We start from the raw sequence: 24711 nt of genomic DNA on the forward strand, positions 1-24711 counted from the left end.
AGATATCCATGGATGCCAGGTATTACTCTGGTCTCAGATATGCAATAACTGACATTTCAGATTCCATAGGAAACTTTGGAAATTAAAGGTACTTTTATAGGGATTATTAAAAAATCCAGGAAAGGACAAATATCACTATTGGGCTTTGGCACCGTGAACAGGTTTATATAGAATTATTTAAACCTCTCCTTCAGAGGTAGTGGGACAAGAGATGGTTCAAGCATTCTGTAAATTTGACAGTGCTTGAGCAGATTTTGGTTGGTTTGAGAGAAGGAAGCTGTGAGGGGATAGAGATTAAAACTTTTTTGTACCCCTTTGAAACCATCGAACAACTGAACTCACAGGTCTGTGACATCTGTGACCCAGAGAAGGGCAAACTGTAAAAGACATCGCCCAAATCTTAGGAGTGAGGGCACCCATTTATTAGAAAGCAGACTTGGTGTATTTTGTGTTCTAAGTCCTGAGCCAAAAGAAAGTGCCGAAGTTAGGCTTAGCAGCAGAAGCTTGGGTGGAGCAATGATTTAATCTGCGTTTTGAAGAGATAAAAGCCCCTGAGAAAGGGATTTTGAAACCTTCCCCTATGGAAGGGCTTTTCCTTCTGTGACATCTTTGAGGACTTTGTCACATGTCTCACCAAAAAGACATCCTCTCTCAAAGGACATAAGTGTGAGGTGTCTGTTTACAGGCAGCTACAGAAGACCCGGCTTTGAGCCACTAGATTGAGTACTGCTTGGACCTTGAAGAAGGGGACATACCCTGAAAGCTTGTCCTGAAAAATTGTCTGTTAGTGCAAATAAAAAATGTATCACAGACAGTACTCATTTTTCGCTGTCACAATTGCACTAATACGGCTACAATCACCTCAAGCCACTAGATTCAAAGCATATGGACAGAAATCAAAGCCATTTTGGAGGTTTGTGTCATGATTTGTTCTAGGGCATCCACACATAAAAGCAAAGCAGAGAGTAATTGCTGTAATTGTGTGGTCCTGGAATACAGGATTATGTTGACTGTTCATTGCAATAATCCAGTTAGCTGCAGACAAACAGAAATTAATGTGTATAAATATATAACTAGCTGGTTGCAGACCTGAGCTTGTGAATGTAAAGAGAGCCTTTGAAGTGGTAGTACTCTCTCTTAAAAAATAAAATGGTTCACATCATAATGTGCCGGTAAACACTGTATTCTAGCACATTATGACAGACTTACCTGTAAAGTGGATCCCTTTTGGGTTGGCACGCTACAGCCGTTTGAATGTGCCATCCATGTGCCGAAATTGAGTATGCCGTCCATTCAGAGCACATGTGCCAGTGATGTCACTGGCTTCTACAAATGTGAATATCTTCTAAATGGTACATGTTTAGGAGATATTCACTCCACTTGTAGGCCTTATTATAAGCTTAACTATAGGTATAGGTAACTTTACTACTGCTTTAAGAGCATCTCAAACTTTCTGAGAGCAGAATCTTTGAATGAAGGAACATCTTCTATAGATAGATCCTGAGTTGGCAGGATCTACTACCGGAACGGTCCACTTGTTTGTGAGCTCCATTTCCACTGGATAGAGTTCAGCAATGATTCAGAGGGTTCTGGATTGACCCAGTCATACAATTTCAAATGTCTTGACCTATACATCATTTTGTTTTTGTTCATGAAGGCAATTTTTTGTGTCAGCATATTTTTTTTATATTATTAGAATTTTGATAGAATTTTTTACTTTTTTTTACACTACTTAACCACTGATTAACGGCTTCAGGGCGGTTGTTTAGCTCTGAGAGGTCGTTAATTAACGGCCTCCCAGAATTCTGCTCTCGCGCGCCCCCTGGGGCGTTCACACAAGAGCATCCGTGACCCCGGCACATCACGGCTCATCGCGGCCGTTTACCATGTGATCGCTCCGTCAAATGACGGAGCGATCACTTGTAAACAAACCGACGTCATGTTATGACGCCAGTTCCTCCCTCCACTCTCTGTACCGATCGGTACAGCGGAGGGAGAAGAGATCAGTGTCAGCAGCGCTGTGGGCTGCATCTGCAGTGCCCACATCACTGCTCACCGACAATTAACCCCTCAATACCCTGACAATATTCTGCAATAGTCTGCAATACCCGCCAATACTCTGCAATACCCGCCAATACTCTGCAATACCAGCCAATACCCGCCAATACTCTGCAATACCCGCCAATACTCTGCAATAGCAGCCAATACTCTGCAATAGCAGCCAATACTCTGCAATACCAGCCAATACCCGCCAATACTCTGCAATACCCGCCAATACTCTGCAATACCAGCCAATACACTGCAATACCAGCCAATACTCTGCAATACCCGCCAATACTCTGCAATACCCTGCCAATACTCTGCAATACCCTACCAATACTCTGCAATACCCTGCCATAAATTGCCATACTTGGAGATACCCTGCAATACCCAGCCATACTCAGAGATACCCAGTCATACTTGGTGATACCCTGCAATACCCAGCCATAGATGCCCCCCCCCCCCCTCCGGTGCTTCTACCAACTCGCCAATACGATCAAAGCCAGAATCTTTTTTTTTTTTTTTTTATTTCAGGCTTCCCAGCCTAGAGGTGAGATGTGGGGTCTTATTGACCCCATATCTCACTGTAAAGAGGACCTGTCATGCCATATTCCTATTACAAGGGATGTTTACATTCCTTGTAATAGGAATAAAAGTGATCAAAAATTTATTTTTGGGGAAAAAAATGTCAAACTAAAAAAAATAAAGTAAAATGAACAATAAAAAAAAAATTTTTTAAAGCACCCCTGTCCCCATGTGCTAGCATGCAGAAGCAAACGCATACGTAAGTCCCGCTCACATATGAAAACGGTGTTCAAACCACACATGTGAGGTATCGCTGTGAACGTTAGAGTGAGAGCAATAATTCTAGCCCTAGACCTCCTCTGTAACACAAAACATGTAACCAGTAAAAAAAATGTAAGCGTCGCCTATGGGGATTTTTAAGTAGCGACGTTTGGCACCATTCCACGGGCATGTGCAATTTTGAAGAGTGACATGCTAGGTATCTATTTACTCAGCATAACTTCATCTTTCACATTATGCAAAAATTGGGCTAACTTTACTGTTTTTTTTTTTTTTAAAGCACAAAACAGTTTTTTCCCCCAAAAAAGCGTTCGAAAAATTGCTGCGCAAATACCGCGCGAGCCGTAAAAATTTGCAACGACCACCATTGTATTCTCTAGGGTCTTTGCTAAAAAAAAAAAAAATATATATATATATATATATATATATATGTATATATAATGTTTTGGGGTTTGGGGTTCTATGTAATTTTCTAGCAAATAAATGATTATTTTTACATGTAGGAGAGAAATGTCAGAATTGTCCTGGGTGCTCCAGAACGCCTGATGGATGTTGGGCCTCTGTATGTGGCCACGCTGTGTAAAAGTATCACCGTACTCGGGAGTAATAGCAGAATGTGTTTTGGGGTGTAATTTGTGGTATGCATATGCTGTGTGTGAGAAATAACCTGATAATATGACAATTTTGTGGGAAAAAAAAAAGGAAAAAAAATCTTGATTTTGCAAAGAATTGTGGGAAAAAATTACAACTTCAAAAAACTCATCATGCCTCTTACTAAATACCTTGGAATGTCTTCTTTCCAAAAAGGGGTCATTTGGGGGGTATCTGTAGTTTTCTGGCATGTTAGGGTCTCAAGAATTTAAATAGGCCGTCCGTACTTCAGGTGTGATCAATTTTCAGATATTGGCACCATAGCTTGTGGACTCTATAACTTTCACAAAGACCAAATAATATCCACCAATTTGTACTTATTTTTACCAAAGATAAGTAGTGGTATAAATTTTGGCCAAAATTTATGAAGAAAAATTACTAATCTCCTAAATTTTATAACAGAAACGAAGAAAAATTAATTTTTTTACAGAATTTTTGGTCTTTTTTCTTTTATAGCACGAAAAATAAAAAACCCAGCGGTGATTAAATACCACCAAAAGAAAGCTCTATTTGTGTGAAAAAAGGACAAAAATTTCATATGGGTACAGTGTTGCATGACTGAGTAATTGTCATTCAAAATGTGAGAGCACCAAAAGCTGAAAATTGGTCTGGTTATTAAGGGTGTTTAAGTGCCCAGTGGTCAAGTGGTTAAAGCCCAACTTAACATATATTTTAAAAGTGGGATGTAGTCAGGCTGTTCCGGGTCTCCAGCAATTCGATAAACCTACTGCACAGAAGTGTTAGTGTTGCTGATTTAATCACTTCAGCCCCGGAAGAATTTACCCCCTTCCTGACCAGAGCACTTTTTGCGATTCGGCACTGCGTCGCTTTAACTGACAATTGCGCGGTCATGCGATGTGGCTCCCAAACAAAATTTACATCCTTTTTTTCCCCACAAATAGAGCTTTCTTTTGGAGGTATTTGATCACCCCTGCAGTTTTTATTTTTTTATGCTATAAACAAAAAAAAGCGACAATTTTGAAAAAAAAACACATTATTTTTTACATTTTGCTATAATTAAAATCCCCCAAAAATGTTATAAAAAAAACATTTTTTTTCCTCAGTTTAGGCCAATACGTATTCTTCTACATATTTTTGGTAGAAAAAAAAAATCGCAATAAGCGTTTGATTTGCGCAAAAGTTATAGCGTTTACAAAATGAGGGATAGTTTTATGGCATTTTTATTAATAATTTTTTTTACTAGTAATGGCAACAATCAGCGATTTTTATCGTGACTGCAACATTATGGCGGACACATCGGACATTTTTGGGACCATTGTCATTAATACAGCAATCAGTGCCATACAAATGCACTGATTCCTGTGTAAATGACACTGGCAGTGAAGGGGTTAACCACTAGGGGCAGTGTAGGGGTTAAGTGTGTCCTGGGGAGTGTTTCTAACTGTGGGGGGGCATGGCTACGTGTGACACATCACTGATCTCTGCTCCCGATCACAGGGAGCAGAGATCAGTAACACTGTCACTAGGCATAATGGGGAGATGCTTATTTACATTAGCATCTCCCCGTTCTTCCTCTCCATGAGACGATCACAGGTATCCCCGCGTTGATCGAGTCCACAGGACCCACGACCCGACTCATGGAGCTTGCCGCGGGCATGCGCCCGCAGGCCACCTCTCAAAGGGCAACGTACAGGTACATTAGTTTGCCTGTACGAGCCCTTCTGCCAACATACATCGGCATGAGGCGGTTGGCAAGTGGTTAAACACTCTTCAGGGGCGGACATTGGACAGCTGGTGACCATCTGCTGGACTCCAGCTAACACTTTTTAAGCAGTATCAGTTTTTTTTCCTTTTAGAATAAAGGTTTTAATTAAATGAATAAGACTTACTGGCAGGATCAACAGACAATAAAACAGAGGGTACTCAGAAAAACAGTGCTTTGTTAATGGTATGAATCAGACTGAATCATATGGGTCATTTTTGATTTTGCCCATAGTTTCACTTTAAAGTAGAACTTTAGGCAAAACTTTTTTTTTTTCATTTTGGATAGAGCAAGGGAGGATTATAACCTGTCAGATTTTTATTTTTTTTGCCATCTGTGTACCATTGTGAAGATTTACCTTCACCTCCTGTCCCATAGCCAACCATTAAGAGAGAGCAAATCAAGGAAATTCCTTGGGGACCCCCAGGTCACCAGAACTAGTGACCCTATTGGAATATTTCCCCTCTATCATTTTTTCTAGGGTCAACCCAAAATTGGGGAATTTTCTTTTACTTTTCTTTTTTCATTAATAATGGTATAATAAATAATAAAGGACAAATAGAGAGGGTGAATCTCTCTAAGCCCTTGTACACACGGTAGGACATTCCGAAACTGGTGTTGCATACACACGGTCGGACAAAGTTGTCGGAAAATCCGATCATTCGTAATGTGATGACGTTATTTTGTTACGACAGGACTACATTCAGGCTAGTAGCCAATAGCTTTGGTCTAGGAATTTGATCTGAGCATGCGTGGCACTTTGTCCGATCGGAATTCTCTACAAACAATCGGACAAAGTCCGATCAGATTATGTTGTCGGAAAATTTTATAGCCCAGCTCTAAAACTTTGTCAGTCGGATATTCTGATGGAAACAGTCCGATGGAGCCCACACATGATCGGATTATCCGACAACACGGTCGGATCGGACATTTTCTGTCGGAATGTCTGACCGTGTGTACAAGGGCTAACGGGGACATAGACAGCAATAAAAACTGACAGGTGTTGTAATCTCTCTCCACTCTATCCAAAAAGAAAAAAAAAGTGGCCTTTATTTATACCGTAAGTGTGATATACAGTAGCTTGAGACATTCAGTTTAGTGCTGATTTTGCTATGCTTACCACATTTACCACAATACATTTTTTTATTTGCTGTCACGTCTGCAAACCAGTACTAAACCAAAACTTTAGGATTGAAACTTACTGGTAAATAATTACTAATAATGTATAAAAAAAAAAAAAAAATATATATATATATATATATATATATATATATAATATAATTTAAAATGGATCAAGTCTACACTATCTGTTACTGTACGAGAAAATTTTTCCTGTTTGTCGCTTCTGAAAATTTCAGATGAAAGCTGTGTACTATCGATCAGATTATTGTACCATTGATTCAAAAGCATTATTTTTTGTACGATATTCTAACTGTGTGTATGGGGCTTAACTCTAAAAATGGATAACAGGTTCAGCCCAAATTTTATGCAGCTACTTCATTGTAAGGAGTGGAACTACTGCAGTCCTCATCCCTGCCCACTTGTTATTTTTGATAGTATGAGTCAGAGAAATAAACACACGGACAACGCTGCAGCTTCTGAGACAACTTCATGTATTTCGATTGTTTTGCAGCAAAGTGTAACAGAACAGTAAGAGTGTGGTATTCAAGACCAATGGCATACAGTACAAATTAAATAATGTGCAACATTTTTACATCCAACCATTAGCCTAGACCTAAAATATTAATTTCCAAGCGCTGTTGTTTATATAGTGATTGCCTTGTAAAGCGATTGACAAACGTGTGTGAAATATTGCCTGTCACCTGCACATAATTGAGTAGCTATTTGTGGGGGTTAACCAATGGGATCCATAGTAGTGCTAACCAATACTGATAAAGGAGCCACTATTGCAGCATGATTCAGTGATGTTTGGCATTTACTTGTGGTATATGGGTTCTTACATCCCAAACCCCAAAGCTAGTACTTCCATCCCTAGCCTGCTCTGTAAATCTTTAACTAGAAACTTTAAAGAGTTAACATGATGACTGTCACTCAGGGATGATGAGCAGTCAGCTGCTTGAAGACTTCTTTACCTGACTTTCAGTGTAGCAGATTATAATGACAAGAGATAAAGAAATTATATTCACACATGTAGTACAAAATGAAGAACTTGTCCCTTGCCCCGTTCCTTTAATAAATAAAACACCTGCATTTTATCACTTCTACACGAAAGCCATTACAAATGGGTCACAATTCCCATAAAAACTCAAAAAAACAAAATAAAACTCACAAAATTAAGAGATAACATTGCACATCTAGGAAGCAGGTGGAAGGCAGTTAACATTTTTACTGTGCAATGGCACCTTGAAAAGTTCTGTCAGGTACAAAAAAAAAAACTTTTGTTCCACCTACAGTACCTCGCCTTTCTCTATTCAGTTCTGTACTATGCAATGCGTGAGTTTTTATGGGTATTGTAGCCAATTTTAGATGGTGACGTTGAATTACAATGAAGACACTTTATATTTTAACCTCTTAGCGCCAGGGCTTAAGACCACGTGACCGCCATGATTAGCTGTCATGTGATCCGAAAACTCTCGATCGCTTCTTGCATTTGGTTAAGCCCCATACACACGATGAGATTATCGGACGAATGATCATCCGTTTTTTTGTTGCATGCTAATCTCAGATCGAATTTGACGAGTTTACTAAAGTCACGAAAATTCCCATATGACGGAAAACAAACTTGGAAGTGATGTCATGTGTTGTAATGCATTTGTATTGCATTTTCGAAAGATAGCTGTACTGATAAAATGAAATCACACGATCTGGCATCGTCCGAAAAAAATTTTTGTTCACGGCCGATAGAATAATATTGTATAAACCGTTATGATCGGCCCTCGAAAGCTCTGTACTAATGATCCGATTATTGTACGATCGCTTTGAAAGCGGTATTTTCTGTACGATTTTCTGATCGTGTGTACGGGCATTGGGCGACAGTAATGCCCCGTACACACAATCAGAAAATTGTACGGAAAAGATCGTACAGAGCTTCCGAGGGCCGATCATGACAGTTCATCCGATATTATTCTATCAGACGTGCACAGATTTTTTTTTTGTACGATACCAGATCGTATGTTTTTTGTTTAAGCAGTATAGCTATCGTTCGAAAATGCAATACAAATGCATTACAACACATGACATGACTTCCAATTTTTTTTCCTGTCGTACGTGAATTTTCATGACTTTATTAAACTCATCAGATTCAATCTGAGATTAGCATGCAAAAAAAAAAGAAAAGAAAAAAGACGATCATTTGTCCAATAATCTCATTGTGTGTACGGGGCTTAACTGTTCTGCGCTCTCTGCACAGGTGTATTGGCAGCAATTCACATAAATATGCAGCCCCTCGATGCTAAGGACCAGGCACAGAGAGGCCGCATATTTGCGCATGGCCAGCGCCAAGGGGTTTAAGAAAGAGTGTGCAGTCATTTGTTTTCTGATTTACACTATGCATAATGTCTCTACACTGGAATTGGCACTGCAGTTTGAGTGGATCCACTGAGGGATATTATGGAAGGCTGCCATTCGTCTTCTGATTCAGTTGTTGAATAAATATTCACAGTTGTTGTTCATCTAAATCCAATCAATTCCTACTGCTCATCTTAGGAAGAATTTTAGATTCAGCCACAAAAGCATTATGTGCTCCAAAGACCATGCTATAAACATGTGCAAATATATTGTACTAAAAAATTCTGGTACCTGCCAAGATCTGTCCCGATATGCAAATGAGTTCCTTTGGCAACCAGGGAGGAAGGATTAGTTGACATATAAGTAATAGCTTGTCTATTAAGGAAGGGCATTACATTGTCTCCACAGAAGAAGGTGGTTGTTTCACTAAAACTGCAGTGTGGAGATTATGCTAAGAAGGCAGTTTTGATAAATCATTGCTTTCTGGAGTTCTTCCTTCCATATATTTGTGCTTGAACACAGGAGTGTAAAATAGATTAAGGGCTCAGTATTAACAGAACAAATAGTAATAACCTAAATATGTAAGGAAGAACAGTCAGGAACTATCAAGTCAGGCTGGTTTCAATTTAAAAATACATTAACATGTTCATAAAGGGCCACTTTAAAATAGCAGTAGTTAAAATAGATTTTTTTTTTAATAAAAAATTCCTTACATATGATAATATTATTATTGGTTTCTATGCATACTCCTAAGTGGAGTGTGTCCAGAACTTCCTAGCATTCTACCAAAGCCTGTACCCTACTGGCATATCCTCCTCGAAACGTTACTAATTTAAAATGAATACAAATCACAGAAACCCCAACCCCTCTGTTTAGTTTGGGATGGAGTGGGTTTAATCCTCCATTAGGTCTTGACATGAAATCTTGATTCACTACCAGCACTGCCTTAAAAAGCTCAGTTGTGAGCAGAACTTCCTGGCGTGAATGCTCCATATATCCCTATGAAGAATGTATATGAACACAATGCTGATAGCAAAGCCTGGCCATCAGATGTGGGAATCTGGGGGTGGGAAAGGGCTCCCTACTGTGGTAACAGAACTGGTGTGGGCTCATAAAGATTCAGATACAGTCAAATACTTTTAAACAAAAAAATTTAAAAAGTGTCACGTTTCTGTTAACCTGGTTATATATATTTTTTTAATGTGGAGGGGCCCTTAATTAAATGCATTGGGGAACTCCTTGGCCTAGGTTCATACATATGCAGGTGTGGGACCACATGTAAATTGCACATGTTCCCTCACTCACCCCAGTCAAAATTTGCTGCTCTATAGCAGATGCACAGGGGCGCTGTTAACTCTTAATGACAACCCCATGCATTAGAAAGGTACATAAAACGGACGGAACAGTCGGGGACTTTTTCCCAGCGCTTCCTGCAGGTACAACAGCCCATTCAAATGAACACACCCACACAGAGCGTGGAGATGTGAACCTAAACTTAAAGTGATTGCAGGTAGAGACTTCATTTAGCCATTTATGAGTTTGGTTATGGTTTAGTCTTTTGATACTGGATACATAATTGTAAAATAATAATTACATGTCCGTATTCCCAAAATTATAATCTGCTTTAGATAAAGAGCTACTAATAACATTGTTATCACATTTTTGGGAAACTCTGAACATGAATTAAACTTGATGGTACAGTAAATATAATTTCTTAGCTCCAAGCTTCCTCTGGGTACTGGTGACAGAAGTCAGTCCAGGAAACAGGACCTACATGCAGGCAGATCTATTGATTGGCTCTCTCAGCAACCATTAGATGGCTTTGTTAGCACACAGATTCCACCTCTGCTGTGGCTTCAGCCAGCCTCTATTTTCAGAAGTGGGCACTGCATTCTTTATATTAGCTTAAAATCATAACCATTACTAAGTGTAATGCAAATGCATTAAAAAAAAATGTTGATTCTTTACATATCTTAGTTCAACTGTTTAATGAAAGTAAAATCTTCCTTCACATTTGAATTTGAGGATAGGTCCAGGTAAAGGTTGAGTGGTTAAGTATGGGAACCTTTGCAAATCCATAAATTTTATCAGCAGATCTTTATTACAAGGAAACCTCTAAATTAGATTTATTGCAAAGTATACCAGTCATTGAAGGCAGACAATTTCTGAATATGACCTACAGTAATTAATGCATGTTTTCAATTTAATAGCAGCCACTGAAAGCACTGTAGCTTGAAGTGCAATTGATTATGTATTCGGTACCTTAAAAATTGAATAAGTCTAAAAACAAAACAAAAAGGCTTGTCCTCCTGTATGGGCAACAACTACATTGTAAAATTGAGGAGGTCGATTTTGTTATGTTCAATGCCCACTACTTGATGGACGTGTATCTTTTTTTAACCAACTACTAGTGGGTTATGATTGCATATTATGAGGAATATTTCTTGTGCTGCTACCATATTTTGATATGGCATTTCATTAATTGTGTTCTGAATGTTTCAAAGTTGAAACAAAATGGCTATAACCTGCGATTGTCATGTCAAATTTTCCATTAATGTCAGATTTTTTTTTGTGTGAGAGTCTGATGAAAAAGAGTAATCAACAGTTGTTTAGGGAAAGCTAGACAAGAACAAAAGCCTACCTTCTAATGTACAGGTAAGGCATGGCCTGCAAAATCCATGTTTAGATTTGGCAAACCTACATTCAGCATTATATGGTGTGGGCATTTCAGCATTTAGAACCCTAAACTTACCAAAAATATTAATATTGATGTGTTCCTTATGAAATACTTTCCACATACATTATATAAGGCAAAATTGTGGGCTATTTAAATGTGCAAACTGCGGCACAGAGGAAAACAAAGACTCATGGATGTTGCATGTAACATGAGGGGAGGGGACATGAAGTGCACTTATAGAACACAGCAAGCATGTAAAAGAGAGCACTGGAGGAAGCCTTAAGTAGCCTCATTTAATTTTCATATAAGCTACTGTATTTGCTAATGCATCTCCAAGCTATACATCTATTACATAACTTCAACATACTGTACATACTGGCTTTTAGGCAGATAGTCCATTGTTAACAATGCTGTTATATCAGGACAATTACCATTTTCAAGCTATATAAAATAGAGATAAGTTAACACCTAAGTATTGTATTTTTCTTCTGGGGTATACAGAGACCCCTAGAGGTGTTGCAATTTAGAAACTCAGCTAATTGTGAACATTTGCAAACATTTATATGCTGGTGGTTTTAAAAGCTTCTAACCAATCTATAAGTGCTAAATGTGTAGACACATAACAAGAAATAAAATGAGTTTTTATGTAAGACAGCTGGCCTCACAAATTCTTCACTGTTTTTATACCCATGTGCATAATGGCCCTGTTAGGGAAAAATTCCCAGGCCTAGAATGCATTGGACAGAGAAAAACCAGTAAGCCCTTCTTGGCAACATGAACAAGAGATCAGGATAGACAGGCTCAAGTCACAAACATTAGGACAATATGTACAGGAGGGCCTAAATATACATACAGGTATTTACACAAGGTGCAGAATGCTCCTTTTTAGAGGAAGTTTGAACAAACGGGGCGCCATGCAGGGTGGATGTGATGAAATGACGCCTTTAAAACCACAAAACGCATACTGGCTTTGTAAATGGTTTAGTGAGTGGCACACAAAAAGCCTTGTTCATCTTTACCAATGACAGCCCAAGGACCATTACAAGCTAATTAAACTCATTAGGCACCCATTGGAACTGCAAGAATGCATCTTTGGATTTCCCTTCATTGCTCATGAGCAGTACCAGTAACCTTGGACACAGAAGATCCTCTTCATTTAACCTAGATGTAGGGATATGTTATCCCCTCTCTTTGCAAAGTAAGCAACATGAGTTCCCCATACACGCAACACTGGGGTATTTGTATCTGGGTTTCTTTTCTGTTGCCAGTCATGTTATTCTGTGATTTCAGGATGGGAATGCAGGGTACTCTCTCCTCTTTGATATGTCTCCCAAAAGTTTCGCTCGAGCTGCTCAAGATGTGAACTAAGGGGGAGCTGCAGAGTCAAGTGCCTGAGTAATGAGTCCAGCCAGAGCTGAAGCTGTGAGAAGGTGGGCCTGCAAGACAATAATGTGAAAAGAGACAGTGAGGATCCAAGAATGTTAAACACACCTCTACCATGAGCTAGAAACCACAAAAAATGTAAAGGTTAATTTGATAATTGGAGAAAGGATTGTTTTGAAGGAAACCTGTGCTAAGAGAAATATAAGAACTGCTGGTACAAAAAAAAACTCCTGAAAATGTTAGTTACTTAGCTGTCCTCACCTTCACCGTCCTGGAAGAAGCAAGCAGCAAATGAACTCAAAACAATCACACATTCACAATTACATGCAATGTCTGACATCGCAATAGTGTGAACCCAGCCTGAAAGTGGAATCCCCCTTCCGACACCTATACTAGCTACCTTGTAGAAGGAAGGTCCATATACTTAGCTATACTCAGGACTCTGGTCTGGTCACAAGATCGTCTCCCAGCAGCCAGCTTCAGGGGAGAGGAGAGACAGCTGATAACGGATACCCCATAGTAAGCCTAAGGGTGACATCACCGCCCAAGCATTCCATCCGTTGTTGATGTTCTCTCCTCTCCTGAAGCTGGAAGCTGGGAGGATATGACCGAACCAGAGTGTCCTGAAAATTGGTAAGTATCTGCATCTTCCTTTTACAGGGTAGTCAGTATAGCAGGGGGTGGGAGCAAATTTAAGCTTATTTAGTTCTAGACTTGAATTCCACTTTAAGATAAATACAAACACAACAAAGGATAACAGAGCCGCTAGGGCTCCCTTAGCTCCTGCTCTATTCATAAGTGTGGGTAAGATTTTTCTAGGTATGTGCCTGCACTATCTTCTAGCAGATACTGTATACAGTTCTGAGGGGCAGGTAATGTGCAGTAATCACCTGATATCACTGGATTTGGTTCTGTCCATTGACAGCCCATGAGAAGAGGTGTCAGTTACTTTTTGTCAACTGTGAAGCTTTCCTGTATAATCTACCACTCTGGCAATGCTGCAGCTTGTCTTCTGGTATTTTTTCCTGATCATGACCTTTATTTTGAACTGACTAGGCTCCTAGCATCCGATCCTAATCTCCTTTTCTTCTTGATTATTTATGACTTGGCGTAAAAATTGATTCCTGTTATTTGTCACTTGCCTTGACCTTATGCCTAGTTCCTAAACTTCACCTCATTTAGTACATTACCTGCTCCCATGTCTGATCCCCAGCTGTCTCTACTGGTGCAAACCAGAAGTCTCTATCACTGAAACTGCCACTATCTGAAAGGAGCATGAGTCATAAACAGGACCCTAACTTTTATTCACACCTATGTGTTGCATTACCACAATGCACCCTGCACATTGTGTTGTGGCAACATCAATTTTTAACCCGCATTGCAACACAACACACAGTAACGTACTACCATGCATTGTGCTGTGCTGCGTAGGAATAAAATTGTGCACATCAGATTGTCGGTCTATTGTAGTACATTGGCAGCCGATTGAACTAAGTGGTCCCAAAAAAATGAACACAGAAAAGCTGATGTTATGTTGATTCTTAACGAGGAAGTAAAGGCAAAAAAAAATAAAAAACGCACCCTGTAAGGCAAAGGCATAATGAGCTAGTATGCATAGCATACTAGCTCATTATGAATAACTTACCTGAGAACGAAGCCCCCGAGGGGTCCCCCCCGTCTTCCTCTTTGCTGCTGCCATGGATCCCAGAGTGACTTCCGGGTCTCGCTGCTCTGGCGCTGTGATTAGCGGAGCCGCGATGACGTCACTACCACACATGCACACGGGAGCCGACACTCGCGGTATATCACCGCGATCTGCGGCCTGCGCGCCGCTGTCTACGGCGCATGTGCCGTAGGCAGCGGTGGCTGTCTTCGGGTAAATATCTCCTAAACCGTATAGGTTTAGGAGATATTTCTTGGACCTACAGGTAAGCCTTAATCTAGGCTTACCTGTAGGTCAAAGTGGTTTGTAAGGGTTTACAACCACTTTAACTAATGCTTTAGTTACCCGATTTAGTGTTATATCTACATAAGACTGTGCCCAACTTACAGCTTAGTTCTTCTGCTGAATAACAACATTTAAATAAGACTAAGGTAAAGCATAAATTACCTTTTCTCAGGGTCCAAGTCACAGCATAATACAGCACTAGGAAAGAAGCCAGGTGGACAATTTGGGGGGCAAAATCTGTCCAAGAAGGCACACACATTCAACCCAAAATCCATGGAGCGTGGGAGATAGTCAGGGTCTGCACTAACACGACCAATTATCTAATGGGGGGGGGGGGAAAAAAACAAATATAAGAGTTCATCTCAGGAAGTTATGGCAGGTAAAATTTGAAAAACTTTATGGAATTGTTACAATTTATGTGCAGAGAAAAGACAAATTACCAGAAGTTGGCAATGTAACTAACAGTACCTCACACAGTACAATTCCAAAGGAGAAAACATCCACTGACTCATCATAGATTCTCCCTGTAAAAAGAGAAAGCACCCCAGTCGACCACAGAATGGTAGCATAGGGTATTGATGATGATATAAGTAAATGTCAAGAATAATGATCTTGGTCTCATATTATCACTTGATTTTCACTTGTTTTTAACATTTTCTGGAATAAAATAGTTCTCAACAGTTTCTTTCTCCCTACAGGAATGTTGATAACAAATAAAATCTTAAAGTGTGTGTATAATATATATATATATATATATATATGTATATATATATATATATATATATATATATATATATATATATATATGTATATATATATATATATGTATATATATATATATATGTATATATATATATATATATGTATATATATATATATATATATATATATATATATATATATATATATATATGTATATATATATATATATATATATATATATATATGTATATATATATATATATATATATATATATATACATATATATACATATATATACACATATATATATACATATATATATATACACACACACACAAAACTTTATTTTCTAGATTTGATAAAATAACGAAGGAAGGGTTAGACAGAAAAAGATTATAAATATGGAAAATAACAAACGTTCACACAAAATATAATAAATGTCAAAAGCAATATATCAACACAAAAAGTGCTCTAAAAATGCTCAATGAGAGCATCCAAATGTATAGTCCATTCAAGTAGTCCACACTAAGATTCCAAAGAGCAGGTGAAAGTTCCCACTCTCAACCACAAAGTGCTTTCATGCAGTAGAAAAAAGACTGATGAATGTTCAATCCATATACTCAATGGTGCAAATCCTAAACCACAGTGTACTCACCAGAAAACTAATTATAATTAGCCTATATGTAGATTTGCAATGAGCAAGTCTGGGTTAGTGTTTGTTAACTTAAAAAAAAAAAAATAGGATTTTTGTACTCACCGTAAAATCCCTTTCTCTGTAATTTACTGACCGACACAGCTCTCTGTAACTAAATGCGTTGTATAGCCTGCCATTAGGAGAACTAGGCAAAATTGTTACACAATACAAAGAACTTTTAATCCCGCCCCAGGGGGTGGACCCTGTGCTATCAACCCTCCTCACTGCTCCCAGCAGCTTCAGTATATCAACAAGCAGTATAACGTAGAAAAAAGGAGGGGTGGGTGTTGTGTCGGTCAGTGAATTACAGAGAAAAGGCTTTTACGGTGAGTACAAAAATCCTATTTTCTCTTATATTCACTGACCGACACAGCTACTCTCTGTAACTAAATGGGACGTCCCCAAGCAGTGCCAAACGAGGGGTGGGAAAAAACTGCATAAAAAACTTCATCCACCATTGTAAGTGGGAACTAGTGAAACCAACCCCACAAAAAAACAGCACTGTGTGGAAAACCTCCACCAGGCATCCTCAACAGGAGTGATCCCCAAAACTGCAGCATTGCGGAAGTAATGCAACAGTGCATTTAACAAAAAAACAGTACTGCGTTTATATAAAAAAAACAGGAAAAAACTCAATTGCAACTACACGGCCACCTGCAAAACTTTAAGGCCAAAACAAGCATCAGCCGATGCACTGACGTCTACCTTGTAGAACTTGGTAAACGTATGGACAGTTGACAATTGCCCTTGTTGAGTGGGCCGTGACTGGAAACGGGGGCACCTGCCACTTCAAGGCGTAGGCTTGGACTATAATCTGTCTGATCCACCTGGAAATGGTGGCTGACAAGACCGCCATGCCTTTCTTAGGACCAGCCACCGAAACAAACAGTGAGTCTGACTTCCGAAAGGGAGCTGTGGCAGACAAATACACCCTCAGAGCCCTAACCACATCGAGAGCGTGAAGGGTCACCTCCTTGGGGTGCTTCGGCTTAGGACACAACGATGGTAATACAATGTCCTCATTGATATGAAAATCCGAAACCACCTTTGGTAGAAAGGACGTTTGCGGACGCAACACCACCTTATCCCTGTGGATGACCAGATAAGGCGACTTGCAGGACAAGACCGCCAATTCCGAAACCCTCCTGGCCGATGTGATGACCACATTCTGTGAAAGGGTCAACAGGGGAATCTCCCTGATCCCATGGGGGTAACGGAGGACGCACCGGATGGACTACATGCCGTACCCCCTGAACAAAGTTACTCATTAATGAGTGAGATGCTAGGGGTCGCTGAAAAAAGACAGCCAGGGCTGAAATTTGCCCCTTAATGGTGCTCAACGCCAATTTCTGGTCCACTCCATGCTGAAGAAACAGCAGGATTTTCGAAAAGGAGCGCGGATGCCACCCTTTCTCCTCACACATGGAGATGTAGGCCTTCCAGGTACGATGGTATATCTTCAGCATAGTTGGAATCACAGAGTCTGACAGACCCCTGTTCCTCAGCACCTGGCTCTCAATAGCCATGCCGTTAAAGCCAGCGATGGTAAAGCAGGGTGAAAGATTGGGCCTTGAGATAGGAGGTCCTCCCGCAGTAGCAGTCGCCAGGGAGTGTCTGATACCAGATGCACCAGGTCTGCGTACCAGGGCCGCTGAGGCCAATCTGAGGCAACCAGAATCACTGAAATCCCCTCGGCTTCCACTCTGCGAAGTAGACGTGGCAACAGTTTTAGTGGAGGAAAGACGTATATATCAGTTGGTACTGATCCCACGGAGCCACCAGCTCGTCTGATGTGTCTGCCCACGGATCCCTCGTCCTGGACACGAATCTCGGCACCTTCCGATTGAGACGGAAGGCCAAGAGATCCATCTCTGGTGTGCCCCATTTCAGGCACAGCAGCTGGAATATCTCCGAATGCAACGCCCATTCTCCTGGGTCCAGCATCTAACTCAGGTAGCCCACCTGCCAATTTTCCACCCCTGAGATTTAAACGGCTGAGAGGGCCGAAACGTGTCGCTCTGCCCACCGAAGTATGTGAGTGACCTCCCGAGCAGCGGCTGAGATTCTTGTTCCCCCTTGGTGATTTATGCACCAGCCGTAGCGTTGTCTGACTGTATCCTGGTCGGACGCCCTTGAAGACACGTCGACCACATGTGGAGGCACAGCCTGATCGCTCTCAATTCAAGCAAATTGATCGGCAACTTGGATTCCTCCGTCGCCCAGAGGCCCTGAGCCAACTGAATCCCCATCACTCCACCCCAGCCAGACAGACTGAATCACTGGGGACCTCAACCACCAGATCAGGGAATCCCTGACTGGTTGGCTCACCTGGATCTGCCGATCCAGGGACAACGTAGATTTGTCCCATTTTGTGAATATCTCCTTCTGCAGGACTCTGGTGTGGAACTGGGCATAAGGTACTGCCTCGAAGGATGCCACCATGAGCCCCAGCACTCGCATGCAAAAGCAGAGTGACGACCACTTGCGGTTTATCAGCAGATTAACCGCAGAACTGAGAGTCAGCAATTTGTCCGAGGGGAGAAAAACCCTCGCTTCCCTGGAGTCCAACAGCAACCCCAGGTACTCCAGACGCTGAGTTGGTATAACCACTGACTTCTTTAGGTTCAACAGCCACCCAAATTCTTGCAGGGTCTGCATGGTGATCGCCACATCCTCCTCTAATTCTAAGGGCGGAAGATGCTCTCAGGAGGAGATCGTCTAGGTAACCCTCGCGATCCCGCGCTGCCTCAGCAACGCCAATACTGGAGCCAGTACTTTGGTAAAGACTCGGGGGGCTGATGCCAGGCCAAAAGGAAGAGCCACAAATTGGTAATCTGCTTCCCCTACTGCCAAACGCAGACATTTTTGACGCTGAAGGCAAATGGGTATGTGCAGGTAAGCATCCTGGATGTCCAAGGATTCCAGGAAGTCCCCTTGATGGAGTGCAGCGACAACTGAGCGAACTGATTCTGAACATTCTGAACCTCTGCACCTTTACAAAGTGATTGAGGGCTTTTAAGTCCAAGATTGGACGTACCCCTTCCTTCTTGGGAACCACAAACATATTTGAGTAGAACCCCTGTAAGCGTATCGATTCCGGAACCAGTACAATCACCCCCTGATTCAGCAAGTCCCTTACTGCTCCCAACAGGGCCTCCCGGCGAATCAGGGACACGGGTATGCTGGAGGGGAAGAATCTGTTCGGCAACCAAGAGAGAAACTCTATCTTGTAGCCTGTGGAAATCAGATAGCAGACCCATTGGTCGGATAACCGGGAGGTCCACCAGGCTGCAAACTCCCGAAGACAACCCCCCACCTGATAAGTGGGCGGGGGCAAACCTTCATGCGGTAGCACTTTTGGTCGCAGGCTTGTTAGGCTTGCGGTTCCAGGGACGCTTCTGACCATCCGTGGGTGTCCTATCTGGCTGGGGGCATTTTGCCGAAGCACCGGACGGATGAAAAAGCCGCTTGTGAGCGGAAAGAGGGCCCTTGCCTGCAGCGAGGCTCCTTGGCCTGTGGGAGTAGTGTACTCTTACCACCAGTGGCATTCTTAATAATGTCATCCAACAAGGCTCCAAAGAGCCACTCGCCAAGGAAGGGAAGATCCGTCAGGGCTTTCTTGGATGCCTGGTCAGCCAACCAGCACTTTAGCCAAATTAGGCGCCTCAGCACCACAGCTGACACTGAAGCCTTGGATAACAGAGGGAGAGTATCCAGGGCCGTGTCACAAACGTACCTGAGACCTTGCACTAGTTGGTCTGCTAGCTCCACGCAGACAGGGGAGGCGTTCTGCTCTCCCAATTCGGGGTGCAAACGTTTTGCTCACTCAGTCAGTGTCTGCGACACCAGTGCAGATGCCAGTACAGGTCGCACGGCTGACCCCACAACTGTAAATAAGGAACGAGCCACCGCCTTGGCCTTCCTATCCGCGGGATCCTTAAATGCAGGAGTCCCCTCAACTGGGATTGTGGTTACGTTATTTAACCTAGATACTAGGGGGTCCACGACCGGAGGAGCCGACCACTTTTTGAGAAGGCTGTCCTCAAAGGGGTAACACAACACCAAATTTTTGGGGACCGAAAAGGTCAGTTGTGGGCGACCCCATTCCCTGTAGATGAATTTGTCAAAATAAGTCAAATATGGGAACACCTTAGGTGAACGTGCTGGCTTGTGGGACCCAAAAGGGACTAGTACATCAGCAGAGGGATCCGCTGGCCCCTGAATCTTCAGGGTATCACGCACAGCTGTGATGAGTGCTCCAACAAGCGCTTTATCGCGCCCGGACCCGGACAGGGAATCATCCTCACTGTCCGAATGGTCCTGGTCAGCCACGTCTGATAGGTCAGAGCAGAGGTCACCAGCCAAAGCAGGGCCCGAGTCTGCATCAGAGCTCTCCCCAGAGGATGGGGGGACCAGGGGCCTCTAACGTGCACCTTTCCTTCCACATGCCGCCTCTATCTTAGCAACATAGAAGTCAGGGACCGCCGTCAGGGTGTCCATGCGCACCGAGCTATTCGCAGGTGACCCGGTTGCTATAGCCTGGATTTCGGGGGAAAGAAACACCAGTTTCTGAAGCCATGCTGACCCTAGCCTGTCTGCCACCTACAAGGGGACTTAGGACAGTGAAAGTCTCACCCTCCTGCTGCTGCTGCGTGGGGGGGGGGGTACTTAGTGCTAGACTCACCACCCTGGGGCGTTCTGTAAATGCCACTAGCAGTGCCTGTGGTCCCTAGGAGGTTCCCAGTTGCAGAGAGGAGAAAACTGTGTCAGCAGCAGCTGCTTATAACAGTGGTGAAACGTTCTGCAGAGCTAGCTTCAGCTTTCAGCAAGGAGCCATCCAGCGTCCTGTACACACAGTGGACACAGGAAACAGCAAGTGAGAGCACATGTAATGCTGCCACAAGCGATCTGCGACGAAAGAGCGAAAAGAGCGCTCAGGCTTCAAGAAAATGGCCGCCAATGTAACTAAATAGGAGATCCTAAAGTAAATGGCTGCTGAAGCTCACCAGGGGAATTCAGGCTTTTCCACATTCAATATGGTCGCCGGACAGCGCCATGCGGTGACAGAACAAAACTAGAAATGTGCTTCCTGCCTACAGCCAGAACAACCTCCAAAAACACTTTTGGGACCCCCCAGACCGGGACCAGGATCAACGCCAGCAGCACAGAGCCCCCACAGGTGAGAAACCAGCGAATCCCCCCACACACACACCGCCCACAGTGCATGCAGCCCCCCCCATCAGAGGGGGGGAAGGAGGGGCGATAGGGACTTGGGAGAGAAGATAGGGAGGTGAGGTGGCCCCCGAATCGACCGCCCAGGGAATGCCCAGCTGCTCACCCCACCGAGGCAGGGAGAGCCATACTTACCAGTCCTGAAGAGCTGGGAGACATTCTATCACAGACCTACTCCTGCGCAGTTACAGGGTAGCTGTTGGCCTGGTATACTGTGATCCAGACAGCAGTAGCCCGGTCATATGTATACCCCGGAGCATTGAAGCTCACCGACTACCTCTGGAGCTGAGGCATGTTGTGGCCTGCCGAGCCTTAGCTGCGGCCTGCTCACGCTCGATGGCCGGACTGGGGAGATTACAAGGATATCATTAACCAGCCTGTCAACCAGCCGGAAGTTGATAGAAGATCCCAGGATCTTTCATCTTTCGCAAAAAACATCAAACCTGCAGCAAAAACATGGACCGAGAGGGCCCGCAGGGTTCCTAGGTCATTCTCCTTACTAGGCAAAATAAAAACCGAAGCTGCTGGGAGCAGTTAGGAGGGTTGATAGCACAGGGTCCGTCCCCCTGGGGCGGGATTAAAAGTTCTGTGTATTGTGTAACAATTTTGCCTAGTTCTCCTAATGGCAGGCTATACAACCCATTTAGTTACAGAGAGGAGCTGTGTCGGTCGGTGAATATAAGAGAAAAATAGATCTTGTCCCTTTAAAGCATGTTATACAGCACAGTACTTGTGCTGTGTAATTAGGCCCTCTGTTTCACCTGCAATACCTGGCTGATTGTGACAGTTTCTATCCTCCCCTCTGTAAACTGACCACGGTTTATCATGGCTGCCGAGCCCTGACACCGTGGTCAGTTAATGTGCTTCCATCATCCACAGCTCTCTCTGTCCTCTCTTCCTGCCTGCCTATCAGCTAGTGACAGTGCCCGCCCCTCCCCCTCCTGCTGCTGAAACATATACATATTTATACTATGAGCGCTGTCTCTTAATGCAGTGTGCCCCTGTGTGTGATTTATAAAAAATAGGCTGTTTATACCTAATTTCTGAGCGTCGATCGGTGTTCACGTGACCAGTCAGCTCTCTCCTTCTGCCCTCCCGACTGAAGTCAGCAGGGGAATCTTGGTCCCGCCTGCTGAATCTGTCAGGCGGGTAGAGGAGAGAACCAGCCAGTCATGTGAGCTGCTTTTGAATCGTTTTTTCTACAATATCTATTACATGCTTATGAAGGACTAAACTTGTACAACATAATGTAAAGCTTAAAGCACATTCGAAAAAAACATCATCTAAAAAGACTATCCTCCTTCTATTAGCTAATTTTACAACTCAGTTTACATCCCAATTATATTCACCATTTATCATTTCTGGTGCCATCCAATAAGGATTCCCCACCACGGTGTATCGTTTTCTTCTGTCTTTCCGCAAGTCCCGAGCTTCATCTGTTACTAATCGAGCCAAACCAAAATCAGCCACAACCACACTGCCATCCTGATTGAAAAAGAGCAAATTATCAACGTAATATAAAAATCTTTTATTTATTTTGTTTCCATCCATTCACATTCCTCATATTCTTACAGAAGCTTGGTAGAGTCATAAAATCAAATTGAATTTAATCAAAAACGTATTTTATCTGGTGCAAGATGCAAGAAGTTGATACTCCGTTGTAACAAGAATCCTTCCCGTTTGAAGAAAAACACCATCAAGAAAACATATTTATTGAAGGGTTATGCAGATTGTATGGCTGCCCAAGAAAGAATAAGACATATACCGTATATATATATATATATATATATATATATATATATATATATATATATATATATATATATATATATATATATATATATTCATTTTATTGGAGCTGTAAACATTTATGAGCTAGTTATAATCAATTCAAACTGAGCATATGATGGGATAAGAAGTGGTAATGCATAGTGAAAACTGCATGTACAAACCTTCAGTAGATCTAGAAATATATCCCCCCCCCCCTTCCGTTAAGTGTTCTCTTCCTTCACCTTCCTTTCGACATCTGTCCTATACCCCCCCCCCCCCCCCACTTTCCCCTATAACTACCTCTTCTACTAGCCTACTCAAGACACGACAATTATACACTGCAGCATATTAGGCAACTTCTAATATTCTTGCCTCACCTGTAGCTTGGCTCCTTTCACAACACCCTTGACTTTATTCCTAAGGATTGGGCCTGTTGTGACACATTTTTTAAGCTTGCATTTTTTGAATATATCTGCAATCTGCTACTAAAAAACAGACTTTATGAGTGAACTTTCCTTGATCTGATGATGTAGGTTCTCAATTTTTTATGATATCCTCTTTTCTTGATAGGAAAACTGCTTTATAATACACTATACTGTCAAAAGTATTGGGATACCTGCCTTTACATGTGTCCCAGAAGGCAGTAGGGGAAGGAGGAGGGGCCGAAAATGTCGAAGATCAGTGTCAAAACCAGGTACCCCCCAATAAAGTGCCAAATGTGGCAGTGGAGGGGGAGGGTTACAAACAAAGGGAGCTTCTTCTCTTGGGTGGAGCGCTGCGTTAAACAAAGAATCTAATATTGGAAAGTTTCTCCAATGATCTTTTTCCCCTTTTCACATATGCGGCTGCCAGCTTAAGAGGACAGTAAACTGAAGACATCAAGTTCTGCTAGACATGGTCCACCAGCAACAGAGATGGCTGAACCTCAAGAAGACACATACCTTTGTATTTACTTAATGGCAAAACATCTATCGATTCTCTCTTTTATATACACTTGCACAACATAACAAAGCATTTACTGCATGCATCTTTACATGCTTTTCACTCTGATGTGCAATGTAGGTTAATGTAAATTTTCTCTGTGTTTGCGTGCAAAACTGCAGCCAGGCTCAGTGCAAACTGACAATTTGGGAGCAGTTAACATTTTTGAGGTTTTTACTTTTTAAACTGATGTTTTATATCTTTATTACTATATGTACCATATACGATCATGTCTAAGAAACAGCCAGCTCACCCACAAATTCATGGAGTGCACAATGAAAGTGTCCCTCGGCACCTTTAAATTATAGTCAAAATAGGAAAAGCCGGCAACTCCATGTCCATATCCAAATGTAAACGTGACCAAGGTGGTGTGCCGAAACGCGTCAACACTTGTATCTCTTTACATGTACCAATAAACATTTACATTTGGATATGGACATGGAGTTGCCAGCTTTTCCTATTTTGACTGTTGCCTAAGTGTTGTCCGGAGGAGACAACAGCCTGAGCACCTTAATGCGGACTTCTATACTCAGGAGCACTGCATTCCTTTTCATTTATCAAGACCTTTAAATTATACTCACAAGTAATATCAGAATCTCATCATTCAAAGTTTATTTCTGTATGTGCAAGATTCCTT

General features: G+C 42.1%; 1 protein-coding gene across 3 annotated transcripts in view; it reads right to left on the reverse strand.

Moving 5' to 3' along the window:
• Window positions 1–6810: 6810 nt before the first annotated feature.
• The window catches only part of LIMK1 (LIM domain kinase 1), a 200607-nt gene continuing 182706 nt past the window's right edge, over window positions 6811–24711 (reverse strand). For all 3 annotated transcript variants that reach the window (XM_077480640.1, XM_077480638.1, XM_077480639.1), the window contains 4 exons: window positions 22673–22808; window positions 15163–15218; window positions 14857–15014; window positions 6811–12799 (listed from right to left, as the gene is read on the reverse strand). In XM_077480640.1, coding sequence (XP_077336766.1) covers window positions 12637–12799; window positions 14857–15014; window positions 15163–15218; window positions 22673–22808 — 513 coding nt within the window. In that variant the 3' untranslated portion in view covers window positions 6811–12636. The remainder of the gene's footprint in view (window positions 12800–14856; window positions 15015–15162; window positions 15219–22672; window positions 22809–24711) is intronic.

Source organism: Lithobates pipiens, unplaced genomic scaffold, assembly GCF_037356315.1.
Source record: "Lithobates pipiens isolate NorthernLeopardFrog02 unplaced genomic scaffold, aLitPip1_a1.2 Scaffold_16, whole genome shotgun sequence".
Classification (NCBI taxonomy): Eukaryota; Metazoa; Chordata; class Amphibia; order Anura; family Ranidae; genus Lithobates; species Lithobates pipiens.